At 32.9% G+C, this 14,907-nt stretch overlaps 3 protein-coding genes across 3 annotated transcripts in view; 2 read left to right on the top strand and 1 right to left on the bottom strand.

The window, feature by feature from the left end:
- Nucleotides 1–6,121, top strand: part of LOC140435275 (putative inorganic phosphate cotransporter) — a 41,116-nt gene extending 34,995 nt beyond the window's left edge. Inside the window, exons 7-8 of the mRNA XM_072524097.1 lie at nt 2,313–2,557; nt 5,855–6,121. Of these exons, the coding sequence (XP_072380198.1) occupies nt 2,313–2,557; nt 5,855–6,034 (425 nt within the window). The 3' untranslated portion in view covers nt 6,035–6,121. The remainder of the gene's footprint in view (nt 1–2,312; nt 2,558–5,854) is intronic.
- The window catches only part of tow (target of wingless repressor), a 552,940-nt gene that overhangs the window by 342,669 nt on the left and 195,364 nt on the right, over nt 1–14,907 (bottom strand). The window lies entirely within an intron of this gene.
- LOC140435274 (putative inorganic phosphate cotransporter) overlaps nt 11,676–14,907 on the top strand; it is a 47,135-nt gene continuing 43,903 nt past the window's right edge. The window contains exon 1 of the mRNA XM_072524094.1: nt 11,676–11,883. Coding sequence (XP_072380195.1) covers nt 11,841–11,883 — 43 coding nt within the window. The 5' untranslated portion in view covers nt 11,676–11,840. The remainder of the gene's footprint in view (nt 11,884–14,907) is intronic.

Genomic DNA, 14,907 nt, shown 5'->3' with positions numbered 1-14,907 from the left:
GTAAAGAAAGAATTAATTAGAATGATCAAAAGTCGGAATTTTAAAAACGAATACGTTATTGACACCATTTGCAGCAGGCACGGCCATACTCTTTTGCGATTACCCTCATACTATTGCATTTTTAATCCAATTGAAATGGTTTGGGGTACCGTAAAAAAACGATTGCGAAAATATAATCAGTCACCAACATTAAGCGCAATGGCCATTGAGAATATTCGAGAAATAATTAGTGGCATTAATAACGATGTGTGGAAAAATTGCGAAGCTTATGTTGTAAAAATAGAAAACGAATATCCTGTTTTACCGGCAATAGCATCAATAGTTATCCAACCTGGGAACGATTCGACTTCAGAAGACTCTGACGATTTGCACATTTTTTTAAGATAGTCATCTGAAATTTAAATTTTAAACGCGGCTTACTGCGAATCCACAAACAGGGTAAATTTTCGATATTTTGCTTCGCGTTAGAGAAATCGGAAAAACTTATTTGGAAAAGTTGTTCCACTTATTGTAACCGCACATACCAAATTTCATGACAAAATTCGCAATTTTAGTTTTTCAGTATTATTTGTAATTTCGATCCTAAATCTACAATTGGCTGTCTAAAGATGCATCTCGGGACAGCCAACTGTCCGTTTTAGAATCCTGACTACAATTGAAGAGCTTATTTCCAAAGTGTCTTACATCCATATAATGAAATCCATGAAATTACAGATTTTCATACAAATTTAAAATACAAATTATACAATTTTACAATTTTCATATGCACTTTTAAATGGTAAATAAGAAGTTGTTTTGGTACATATAACTTTATTCTAGACTTGAAGAAATCTATAAAGTTTAAAAAAAGAAAATTTAAAAAATCGAAATTTTGGATTTAAGACACTTTGGAAATAAGCTCTTCAATTAATGAAAAAAGTAAAAGTGCGAATTTTGACATAAAACTTTGTTATGTGGGGTTATAATAATATTTGGAACATCTTTTCCAAATAACTTTTTTAGATATCTCTAACTCGAAGCAAAATATTGAAGATTCACCCTGTTTGTGCATTAACAGTAGGCCGTGTTTAAAAATTAAATTTCAGTTGACTATCTTAATTGCTGGATAGACAATCTTTTAAAATTTTCTGACAGAATGAGCCATTATTTACAGATAATTGTAAAAAAATATTATGGTTTATGTAAAAACTAAATAATAAGTCCAATATTCTTATAAATCACTAAAATTAACAAACTTTAATTTGAAAGAATTAATTTGTTATTTATTCGATGTTGTGAGCCCGCTCCCATTTGAAAAAAAACTGATTCTGTCCTTTGAAGAGTCCTATTCAAAAATGCCCCGTTTAAACAAATCGAAGGTTGAAGGGTGCCGGACATTTTTGCCGGAAACAATTCAAATTCAAAAGATCACCTTTTTCTGCTACGGAAAATATTGCTCCGGTTTCTCACCAAAATCAATGTTGATACTTTAGTTTAGATACTCTTGAATCTCAAAAATACTCATTTACATATTTTTCAAGCCTCGAAAATGCATATTAGGTATCGCATTTTTCGGATTTTAAATCGCCTATATCTCCAAAACTATTAACTTTTGAGAAAAATGACATAGATCTTATTTAGAGTCACCCAAAAACCTAAAAAATATTTTTTGGAGCACAAAAGGTGATATTTTGAATTTGTTTAAAAAATTGTTTAAACAATTTCTGCCCAAAAATTGAGAAATTTTCCTGAATATAATTATGTAAAAATTAATAAAAATTATATGATTTTTCTTGAAATATGCGTTTGATAACTGATCCCTTTTCTTAATTTCCACGCCAATGGTCGGCATTGACATCAAAGAATCTCAAAAGCCGACGATTGGCAAATTGACGATGGAAAAAGTATACACCCGCTTATCCTTTTTGCATTTAAGTTTGCTTAATAGAGACTAATAAATTATTATCTTAATATCGTAATCTCTAGTACTGTCATAATACTTATTATTAAGTATTTTTTTTCTAATATTATTTTAATATTTACCCAAAAATTTGTTGGTTTTTTGATTTGTGCCCAAAGCATTTTTTCATCAGGATGTTTGCAACTTTCTCCAGTGACCTCTAAATGTTCTTTCTATAAACCATGATCAACCATAAATGAACCGTGATATTATTTTTTTTTTATTATTAGGTTAGATGGAAAACTAAAGTATCACCAGAGACTAGTTTTAAAACAAGTCAAGAAAAAATAATTATTCATTTTTTAAATTCCAACTTCATATTCAACATACAATTAAATATATTTATTCACCTAATCTTTTATCTAATTTTTAGGATCCCTTGGCTGTTCTGTTCTACTTTTAATCGTTGCCTACATGCCAACTAGCTATAGAGCACTAGTTGTTGTTATAATAACAGTAGCTGCTGCAGTTCGTAGTTTAAATACAGCTGGATTTAACGTAAATCACTTGGACTTGGCACCAAACTTCGGCTCAACTCTTATGGGAATGACCAATACAGGATCAGAAATGTTCTCGCTGATTACTCCGATAGCAATTCAGTACATCGTTTATAACGAGGTTAGTGCTTTTTTTATAATTAATGGTTAATTTATTTAGCGGGTAAGTAGAAAGTTTGGTTATATATAGTTCGTTGCTCAGTCAAGTATACCAACTGCTTAATGAGGATTATTAACAATCGGTTAGAGAACTAGGTCGTGGATAAGGGTTTCTTTATTTGAGGAACTGAAAGAAACTAACTACGAAAAAGAAATCAAAAAAATACTTACAGAGATGTCCTGGGAACACTACACAAGAAGACTCCTAAACTATTTAAAATTGACGCCGTTTAAAAAATCCTCTTGCTGGTTAGAAACAAAGGCTTTTCTTTCCTTGGAATTCGATACAAAAAAAACTCTCTCCCACAAAACATTAAACGATCTGGATTCGACCTTCGTTCTTATTTATATCAACAAAGCATAAATATGTTTCTATGTTAAACTCTCGAGATTTTTTTCTCATAAATTGCTTTATAATTGAAAATAGTGAACTCTCAAATTATTTTTAAGTAAACATATAAAGCGCTGGAAACCCTTTCCTTTACTTAACCTTTTAATGTAAAAGTAAATTCTATTAGTAATTGACGTAACTAAAGGCTTTTAAATGCACGATCTTCCATAAATATCGAAATACGCAAACTAATACGAAAATGTACGCAAACTAATACGTAAATACGCAAAGATTATTATCCAGGTGTAATAAAAGATGGTAATGGCCTCTAAAATATGATTTAACGTAACCATGACTGTATGACATGTTGGTTGACATAAGTCGTGTTGGTTGTCACAGTCCAGCAATAAAAGTTTTGTTATAAATTATTTAACTCAGGTAATATAAGAAGTACATTATCTGAAATTCAGAAGAAGTTAGAAATTTGGTTGTTTTCGAAATATTACCACAAAATTAGTCAAAAACGATAACGGCCAATATGAGACATAGATGGAATGGTGCAAAATCATGTTACAATCATCATCATCATAATCATTATCTTTGCCTTTATCCCTATGCGGGGTCGGTCTCCTTAACAACATTCTTCCATAAGTTTTTATCTTTTATTTCTTGTTCATGTGCTGCTTTCTTCCTCTTTGAGTTCCTCTTTTATCGGAGATTGGATATCGTTAGGGCGATTCTAATTTTATTTACTGCTGTTTTGAATAAATTGTTAGTGGTACTCTCTTAAATTTCTCATCCAGGACATTCTTCTACGGCCTGGATTTCTGCGTTCTTGGATTTTTTCTTGCATTATATTCTGTAGGAATGTGTACTTTTGTCCTCTCATCAGGTAGCCTAAGTATTCAAGTTTTCTCTTTTTTATATTCAGTATAACTTCTGGATCGTTATTTATTCTGCGTATTATCTCTTCATTTGTAATTTTATCCACCCTTACTTATTTTTAGTATACGGCGGTAGCACCACATCTCAAAGCTTTCAAGATTTTAACATTCCTCTGTTTAAGAGTCCATGCCTCAACACCGTAAAGCAAAGTACTGAATACATAGCATTTTAACATTCTAGTTCGTAGCTGAATACTAATATCACGATTACAAAATAGGTTTTTCATTTTTATAAAGGTGGACCTGGCAATTTCAATACGTCTTTTTATCTCGTGATTTTGGTCACCTGTTTCATTGATGAGGGTTCCCAAGTATTTGTATTCGCTTACTATTTCGAGTTGGTTACCGTTATGTGCTGCTTAATGACGATTATTCATTACCCTGTACTCTTTTATCTTGGTATTAATCGGTGTTCCCCTAAGATACTCATTCTTAATTTTATCCTTTCTTTTCACTCCACTCATCTCTCTAAGCATTCTCATTTCCTTTACATGCATCCTCTTTTTTACTGCCTTACATTCCGTTCCATACATTATAGGTAGTCTTATAGCAGTTTTATAGATGTTTCCCCTCAGCTTCATTGGAATTTTTCTGTCACACAACACATCAAGAGACAAAATTCTTTAAGCTTACCCATTATTATATTAGAAATAAGTTGAGCTAGTGAAATTTCGACTTCCTCGTAGAAGTCTTCCTCTTCTTGGAGATTTTCCAAAAATATTGCATTTCCAAAACATTTGGAAATTGTAGCTGGCGAAATATTTTTCTAAGCTACGGATATCCATACCAAAGTAATGGCTCAATTAGTGCTATTTTCTTCATCTTCAGAAGAACTGTATTGTAAAACGATAAGTCTTTTTATCAAAAATTTTTTATACTTAGGTAATTTTATCGATAATATCTTGATCCAAAAACTGACAAAGGAACGTTTTATTTAAATTGACTAAAACCATGTTTACAATTTCTACTTTTAATTTATCATGGGCTGTGGTATTATCCAAAAATAATAAAATTTTTTTGTTTTGCGTCTTCATTTTTTCATTAAATTTCTTCAGCTATTATGTTATAAGATCATTGATCATCTAAGTCATTTTATTAGTTACCAATTTCAAAGGCAATTTGCTGATTTATGAGCATTCTTTATAGCATCGAATGTTTTGCAAAGATTAAGAAGTTTTTCTTATCAGTATAAATATTTGTTCAAAACAAAATTGTCAGTCTTTGTTTTGTAAATTTTTTACCTGTACACTTGTCACTTTTCACAGCGAACGTCTTGTTGGAGGTTAATAAAAAAAGTCCAGTTTCACCTGCATTGTAGACATCTTTTTACATTATTTTTAGCCCTTCCCTCCAAACCTTAAAACTGCCCACATAAACTAATCAGAACATTCCACATAAAGCATATTATGTCTGTGACAAAACGTTTTCGTAAGAAAACTACTTGGTTAATCGTCAATCCTTAGTTCTATTAAACATTGTCACAAAATTCCAAGCTTTTTTCAAAATAAGTTTCACCGAAATGACCGCGAGCGTTTTGTGTAAGGTACGTTATTAAGAACGTTACGAATACGGATTCTTAATTTGAGGCATTCTAAAAATGGCAAAATATATTAATACTGACCGTTTTTAAAAGAAAACTGATAATGGACCTTTACTGTTCAATTCCTTCTAATCATTAAATTACTCTTTTTTGTGTCTATTTTGCATAATAAGACGATGGTACTATGTCTCCATTTTTTTAAATAGTAATTTTTAATTGGCTATAACAACTTGTGTGTACCTTGGCTCAGAATCTAAGACTGAAACGATAAATTATTAGATAAATAACTAGAACTAATACGTATGTAATTTATATTTTTTAAGAAAATTAACATTTATGGAGAATTGATATCCAAAAATGTTGATCTTCCTAAGAAATACGAGCTTTATGTTTTTTTTCTTGTAGTATATAAATACGTGACTTACATATAATTTGCTTTTTTAGGAAGATCAACATTTATGGAGAATTGTGTTCCTAACAGCGGTTGGATTCTACATATTTTCCACCATCATCTTCGTTACGTTTGGTTCAGGTGAACGCCAACGGTGGAATTATGTGCAAAAAATCGATCAAGAAGAAGACAGCAGATATTACGTTGAAACCGGAGATCTCCAAAAGATATGATACTTTAATGTGTGGTTGATATATTTATTTGTTTGTTTGTACAAATATTGTTATGAAATATTTGATTAAATATAACTTTTTAAGTAACTGGGGTGTATTATAAAATAATTCTTGTGTCCTAATATTGGTGATTGCTAGATTATGGTAGTCTGATCAGGGCCGCCGCTAAGGTATTGGCCGCCCGTGTGCAACTTAATATTTGCCGCCCCCTTCCAACACTTTAGACATACATACTATTATTTAAAGAAATGTGCAGAAGATGCATAATTAATAACAATAATAATTTGTAAATAGATAAATACTTACTTGAACATTTAGACTAATCTCCATAATCCAACGTCCATATATTATCCTAATATTCCATCCTAATATCCTAATTTAAACGTCCATTATCCTAATTTAATAACCATGATCCAACGTCCAGAATATGTATATCCTAATATCCTAATTTAAACGTCCATTTAATTAAAATAAACCGTGAATAGAAACATAAACACATAAAAAAACTAAAAACGCACTTTTCGGGCTTTCATCTGGGAAAACTTTTTGACAATATCTTTATTATTCAATATCGCACACACTTCATGTTCTATAGATAACATTGCAGAAACACATTTTACTACAATTGTTATTTGTTCTACGTGCGCCCCAATGTTTTTCTCCATTTCATATAATTTTTGATGAGCAGAGTCAACTGTTAATCCTTTTTTTAATGTTGTAGATAGTTCAAACAGTTTTTGAGAATATTTATATGAGCTGCACCGGATTCATGTCTTTTTAAAATAATAGCTAAATGTTGCCAGTCACTTACCCCATTAATTCCACTAAGTAATTGTCGGCTGCTTTCATCACAACAAAAAAGTTTACAAGGTGCACAAAAAACACTATTTAGTGATAATGAGTAAAGTAACCACGGGAAATGAATTTGGTCTTGATAAGGTAATTTACGATAATAATAAGTTTCTGAAAATTTTCTATTATTTGTATCTCTGGAGAAGTTAATTCTTGTAATTTGCTGAGGAAAATTTTCAACAACAAATTGAACTTCACTTGGATTCATATTTGCAGGCCATTTACCGGGATCATCTGAAACCAAGTATATGCTGGAGCTTCCTACACTGCAATCCAGATTAACTGGAACATTAATTGTTCTGTCTTTGTTGTTGGTTTCAGGTTCAAGCGTTTCAGCATCAGCACTCACACTATCGGTATTATTGTCATCAAATCATCCGTCTCTATCCGAAGGAATATTCAATTGTTTGGTACTTTTTTCTATGGTTTGGACTTCGCTTGAAGTTGAAGGTCCTAAATTTATATCCGAGTCTTCTTTATTTTCATGTATGTTTTTCATCAAAAATTATTCCAGTGCACCGCTAAGTTTTTTTTTCTCCTTAGTTTTTGCCTCTTTTATTTTTCTATATTAAAAACCTGAAAGTCTTTTTCTTTTTCTTTCGGACATTTTGAAATTATCACTTAAGAACGAAGCCGGGCGAATTTAACAAAATAAATCCAAAAACACTGCAAATAAGTTGTCCAAATAATGTTTCTCCAAATAATATGTAGCCGTAACGCGTATACGAATAAAATTGCTCTGATCTCGAGGTTACTTCGAAATACAGTACCTACTGTGCAAAAGAAACGGATACACTACTATATTTTACAAACAAAATCGTTTTATCAAAAGCGTGTCTAAATTCATCGAATTCTCAACTAAGACTGAACATAAGACATAATAAACCCATGTATAAACATAACCATAGGAACAATATTAACATTTTACAGACAGAAATTTTACAACCACTTGCCTAAATTATTGTAAAGTATCTACGTGTGAAATCTCAAATCACTGAAGTCCGAAAGCCGCCAGCCGTTTTGAATTAAAAAGTATTCCCGAAACTGCTTTATGACTGTACCTGCAAAAGGGCGGCAGTTCATACAATAAATAATATTTTCTGACATTTTGTTTTAGATTAGGATGAAAAAAAGAAGTATACATGATAAATGAAACGAATTTAAGTATTATCACGTACTGAATAATTATTATTGTTTGGAATATTAGAGTTCACAGAATTATCTGAATCATTACTATTTAATTATTTAAATTTATTTTCGTTTTAAAAAAGTATTATCATCAGTGGACTGCTTTTGGCCGCCCCTATTGTTGACCGCCCGTGTGCGATGCACACTTGGCACACATGGTAGCGGCGGCCCTGAGTATGATAACTCCTAAATTAACAACACACTTAGCTGCTTAGACAATTTTACCCTAAATACACAATAAAGATGCACTAGAAATAAAGAAACCATTACATTATGAATGTTACGAGGAGCACTTACATATCATGATTTTAACAATGTGTAAACGTACATATTTACCTAATTAACTATATTAACAGGCATTGTAGCATAAGCTATCGGTGATACTAGTAATTAACAGAATACTGTATCATTTATCGGTCAGTATACGCGGAAGAATTTACTATAATTTAGTTAGACGACTGTTGTCATGGTGTTAATATTGTAGCAAGGGCGAGCGCCAGGACATTGTACGTACTTGAATTTATTCATTTATATTTTATGATCAGAAGAGCAACAAAGATGAAATCAAATTAATAAATGTTAGAATGAGATTTTCCGACAACATTATAATGTTAATTCTAAATGTAACATCTAAGAGCTTTTTAGGCTATCAACAACTCCTCGCAGCACTTCGTCTCGGGACTAGCAACCTCTAGGGGAGTCTTACATTATAAAGTTAAAAAATATAATTCAAAGTTAATTTAACAACATTTAAAGGGTGTTTACCCATATATTTACTGGCTTCAAACCTGTAAATCCAGATAGCAATGATGCGGACGATCTCGCTATGCTGGTAGTGGCGCGGTACAGGGAGGACCTTATCTTTGGTGCACAGCGTACATGCAACCAAGTCGAGGAATGGATGAAAATGCATGAGCTAGAACTGGCTGCGGGTAAGACCGAGGCTATAATTCTTAAGGGACCAAGGAAAAGGGACGGGGTAACATTCGAATGTGCAGGAAAGAGAGTGGTTCCAAAGAACTGCGTGAGGTATTTAGAGGTGACTCTGAGTCAAAACGGAAAGTGGTGGGAGGGAGCAGCATTGGGAGGGATCGTGCCCAACATCAGAGGGCCCAAAACTGCAAGGAGGAGGGCCCTTCATTCTGTTGTGCAATCGATCTGCGCCTGTCTGGAGTTCTGCAGTTTTAACAAAGGCGTACAGAAAGCAGCTCACCCGAGCAGGCAGGAAGAGTCTATTGAGGGTTGAGTGTGCATACAGAACAGTCTCTGCCGAGGCGTTAGGAGTTATCACCGGGTGTATTCCGATGCACGTGCTAGTGAAGGAAAGGGGAAGAATATACAAGAAAAGAAATGATAACATAGCAACAGAATGTTTAAAAACAGAAGAAAGGGAGAGGTCCACAATGGTGTGGCAAGAGGAATTGGACGAGATGAGAAGGGTGGGCAGTGAACGAAGTCGTTCATTCCTAATCTCCGAATATGGATGGATTGCGGGCACCGGCGTTTGTATTATTTTCTGACGCAGATGGTTGCTTCAGGGCATACCTTTACAGATTTGGAAAGGGAGAAAACGACAAATGCCTGTATTGTGAAATATCGGACACTGTCTCACACACTCTATTGGTATGCGATAGATGGATAGGTGAGAGGAGCCTGCTTGAGAGATACCTAGGAAGTAGGGTACAATCAGTCACGAAACTGGTGGAGAAGATGCTTAGGTCGTCAGATCGGTGGAGAGCAGTTCAGGGATATGTGAGGAGAACATTGTTGCGTCCCAATATCCGATCCGGCAATCCGGCCGGTAATTCACCAACACCCTCCATGAGGAGGGTGTTTTTTTAGCAGGTAGGTCTCTGGCATTGACGGCGATGGTGTCCAAACAACCCTAGCGCGCGGCCTCGGATATCACAGTGGCCACGCTGAAGGAGTCCTGCATAACTAAGGCTAGAAGGCGGTTCTGCCCACCTTCTAGGACCGAGGAATGTTTCGAACATTTGGACCACCCCCCTCATAAAAGAAAAAAAAAAGATAGCAATGATGATCATCATCATCATTTTGGCTTTACAACCCTGTGTGGGTCCTAGCCTCCCCAAGAATTTTTCTCCAGTCGTCCCTATCCATCGCCTTCCTCCGCCAAGCACGTATTTCCATATTTCTCATGTCTTCATCGATGTTATCTAGGAATCTTGTTCTGGGTCTTCCTCTTCTTCTTTGACCAATAGGTCTATCAAGGAGCATTTTTCTAGCTGGGTCGGTTTGCTCCATCCACATTACATGGCCTACCCACCTCAGACGTCATATCTTTATGTGTTTTACGATATCTGGTTCCTGGTATATCCTATAGAGTTCAGATAGCAATGATGATGGAATATTAATTCTGAAAACCTTCTGTGATGTAGCCCGATAGGTTTTTTAATATTATAACTTTTATAAAGAAATTTTTAAATAAAAATTTACTTCTAAATGTTCATTTATAAGACTGATTTCCAGCTCTTGTCTGTTACTCCCGATGTATAGGGCAAGAACGCTTTGCCTATACATGCTGTTTCTTCGATCTTTTTTCTAGAAACGTTGTTAATTGCTTTATGTATTTCTCTTCTGGTACAACCATTAGAGGTGAGCGCTTTTTCAATATGAAGAAGTTCACTTTGCAGATGCTGTGGTTCACAAATTCTCTTCGCCCTCTCCGCCAGGGTTTTGGCCTGGATGATAAGTTGAGTTCCTGTTTACAGTGTTTTTGATACACTTTATGTCCTAAGTAACCTTCCTTTCGATTTACTAATACATCTAGGAACGCTAGTTGTTGATCTTTCTCTGTTTTCATCGTAAATTGAATATTTGGATGTAGTATGTTTATATTAGACAGGAAATCGTTAAGTTTTTCCACTGCGTGACCCCAAATCACAAAAGTGTCATCGATGTATCTAAACCATACCCTTGGCTTGTATGATGACTCCATTACCCTCTTCCCTAAATGCTCCATGAAAAGGTTGGCTACGACCGTGTTTAGTGGGCTTTCCGTTGCTACTCCATCTACCAGTTCATAAATCTGGTCTTCCCATGAAAAGAAGGTGGTTGTGAGGCAAATACGGTATAACTCCACCATATCCTTGAAAACTAGTTCCTCAATTAAATTTAGAACGTCTTCTAGGGGAATTTTTGTAAATAGGGAAACAACAGCAAAGCTATCAAGAATGTCAGGATCTTCTCGATGAAATCGGCGGAGTCTTTTACAAAGGCATCGTTTTTTCCTATATGTGGTTGTAAAACATTTTGCAAATATTGTAATTATTGAACAATTATTATAAAGAATATAATAGAAAAATATACAGACATTTTTTATTTATTAACTGTTTGTAAAAAATATAAGTATATAGATTTTCTATCACTGACAATTATAAAACAATTATACACAGAAACATTTATAACAAAATTTGAACAACAGGTTCAAGGCCTTACAGTAGAAAAAAGATATTCCATCTACCTATTGACCAAATATATGTAATCTTAACTAAAACAAAGCAATTAGAAATTATCTACGAAGATAAATATTTGCATCACTCATAAAACGATATAATTTTTTATTTTACAAAAAACCGAAGAATTTATTCGTTCACTTAGTTCGAGACTTCGAGTCTGAGATCTCCAGTTAGCCGGCTGTAGAGCTTCCAGCCCTTCTGCACTCTCTTCTCTAAGAATGTGATACACGAATAGTTATACGAAAAATAAGTAATATATATTTGTTAGAGAAACAGTGATAGACAAAATGACACCTACAAAGACTGCAGAAGTCAGAAGGGTTGACAAAGGTATGAGATTTTTTGGTATTAAATTAAATCTTTAATAAAAGTTCGCCTATCAGTATACTAATCGTTTATTAAGCACGTTTATTAACATTTATTTTTTGTAAGTAATAAACAGTTTTTATATTGGTGGAGATACATAGACGCTGTACTGGTATGTTTACAGCAACTAACAGACCACTTTACCAATGTTTATTGTATATTATTCGAATTCAGAATAGAAACAGAACAGAATCAATTCATTAATTTTTTTAGATTTAGAAATCATCAGACTTAAAAACAAACAAACAAACAAACGAATGAGTTCTCCGTATTTCATAAACCTACCTATACTGACACGACTATACAAAACATAAACTGACAGCATATCATAACGTGTTTCATCGATTAATAGAAGTTCCGATGTCAAAATACAACTTTAACATAGAATTAAATATCATTAAGCAAATAGCAGGAAACAATGGGTATACCGAAAAAACAATTACTAAAATTTTAAATCAAAAGCTACGTAAGAAAGGCCTGAAATTAGTATTTCCACCATCAGAGAAAAACCCCAGTACTTTCTGCTCGATTACATATACGGGCAAGATATTAACAAACATAGCCAAACACATAAAAAAGAAAGGAATAACATCAACTATTAGAACAAACAACAGTTTAGGCAAATTTATTAAAAACAATAAGAGCCAAATAAAAAGTACTTTTACAAAAAAGTACTTTTACTAAAAAAACAAAAACAAAATTTAAAACCCTCAGTATGGTGGAGATATGTAGATGATGTATTCTCAATATGGCCTCATGGATCAGAGTTGTTGAAAACATTCCTAAATGATATAAACGATAAAGAAGAGACAATAACATTTACCGTGGAAAAGGAATATAATAACACATTACCTTTTCTGGATGTTTTAATCTCTAAGAACGATACTGGATACGAAACTCAGGTGTATAGAAAACCAACACACACCAACAGATATTTAAATTTCAAATCAAATCACAATATTAATATTAAAAAGGGAATCATTAAATCCTTATACGATAGAGCCAAAATTACTTGTTCTAACGAAAATTCGTTCTTGGAGGAAAAACATTTGTTAACATCTGTTTTATTAAAAAATGATTATCCTTTATCGTTTATAAATAAGGAATTTTCAACAATCGATCGAATAGAACAAAACAATTTAGAACGAGATCCTACAGCATAAGCAAGGAATACTACGAGGAAAATAACAATACCATACATAAAAGGATTATCGGAAAAGCTTAAAAGGATAGGAAATAAATTCAACATTTCAACAACATTCAAAACAACAAACACGTTGAGATCTATTTTGTCCAAAACCAAACCTAACAATGAACAAGAAAGGACAAAGAATTGCATTTATAAAATACCTTGTGAATGCGATCAGTTTTATTTAGGTGAAACATCAAGACCATTAAATGTTAGAATAAGTGAACATCAATCCTATATTAAAAATAGAGAATTTGATAGATCTCAAATATGTAAACACGCATGGGATAATGAACATAGGGTTCAATGGAATGATTCAAATATAGTCCTAAAAGAAACGGATGGTAAAAAGAGAAAAATCAAAGAAGCGGCTCTAATTATGCTAAATGAGACCAATTGTGTCGCGAATTCCTCGGCAGAATGTAGTAGGATCTGGTAACCCATATTGAAAGAGGAAGTTATTAAAAGGAAAATACCAGTATTGGTAAGTCAGTAACATATAGAGAATACATCATTTATGTTTTTTAAATAACAAACATATAAAATCGGAATTTGGTGTTTATTGAAGGTAAACTAAATGCACGATCAAATACTTACCATGTCGGGATAGTATTATGAGGTTTTTTCCTGGTTTTTCCCTCATAATTTACTATGGAATACACTAACACGAGAAACACTAACTACATGAAACACTAACAGGAGAATTTTACTGTCATCATGGCATGTATTTGTCTTTTTAAAGACGAATTACATGTTATGATCTTTTCTGACGGATATTCTCAAGTTAAAGTTGATTTCATGTAATCGAATGAACTATCTTATAAGTAAAGTCGTCCCAGGAACGCAACTCAACAATATTGGCAATATCATTTTAAAGTCGTCTACTTTAAAATGTATAATGTATGTCTGAATTGTCAATATAGATGAGTCAGATAAAATTAAATTATTAGAAGAATTTTTCACTAAGTAACAAAAAACAAAATTTGTTTAATTTACTAATGTTTGTATTTTGAGAACGATTTCCGAAGTGGAAATTGAAACGTCAATAAACGTATTTTAACCTTTAATTGTGGCTTATTCCCATTTATATAGTAATTAATTCTATTGTGTTGTTTTTATAGATATTTTCGATCGTTTTGATTATTCCTAGAGGTATCTCTCTTGCATACAATAAGTGGATAACGTCCTCTAATTTGACCCAGTCTTCTGCCTTCTTATAAGTGCCCCTTTTTAAATTAAGTTTATTCAATCATTGATGGGTGGGATATTCAGAAGAATGAATATTTATACATTTCTTTACTTTTTCTCTAGTTGATAAGTGGATAACGTTCTTTAACTTGACCTTGTCAAATGTCTTCTTAAGGTCCACGAAACGAAAGTGTGAATTTGATTCAAGTAATTTTGTAAAATTCTTGAAGTGCTGTTTGAATTTTCTGTAAGGTAAGAATGTTTATGCTGTGTTCAAATATTGATAACCCAACGTCGTTGGTTATTGTGATGTCTACATGAAATGTTAGGCATAGAAACGGTGTAACTCCTAAACCACGTAGAATTTCATTGCTGACAGGATGTTGTGGATTATGCAAATGGATCGCCGAAGCTACTTGAAATTCTACTTATTAGAGCGATACAAAATTAAGAAGATAATCATATAAGAACTAAAATAGAAAATGAAATAATGTCCCATTTAAAACACTAAAAATGGGTTTAAGAAAAGGTTGCGGTATCTTTATACGGATTGCACAATATCCGTCCAAAATATGTACTATTTATAATTAAACTTAAACATTTTTTTTTAT

This window comes from Diabrotica undecimpunctata, chromosome 2 (assembly GCF_040954645.1).
Source record: "Diabrotica undecimpunctata isolate CICGRU chromosome 2, icDiaUnde3, whole genome shotgun sequence".
In the NCBI taxonomy this organism is placed as follows: Eukaryota; Metazoa; Arthropoda; class Insecta; order Coleoptera; family Chrysomelidae; genus Diabrotica; species Diabrotica undecimpunctata.
Note: the sequence above shows the minus strand (reverse complement) of the source record. Positions and strands in the feature narration are given on the sequence as shown.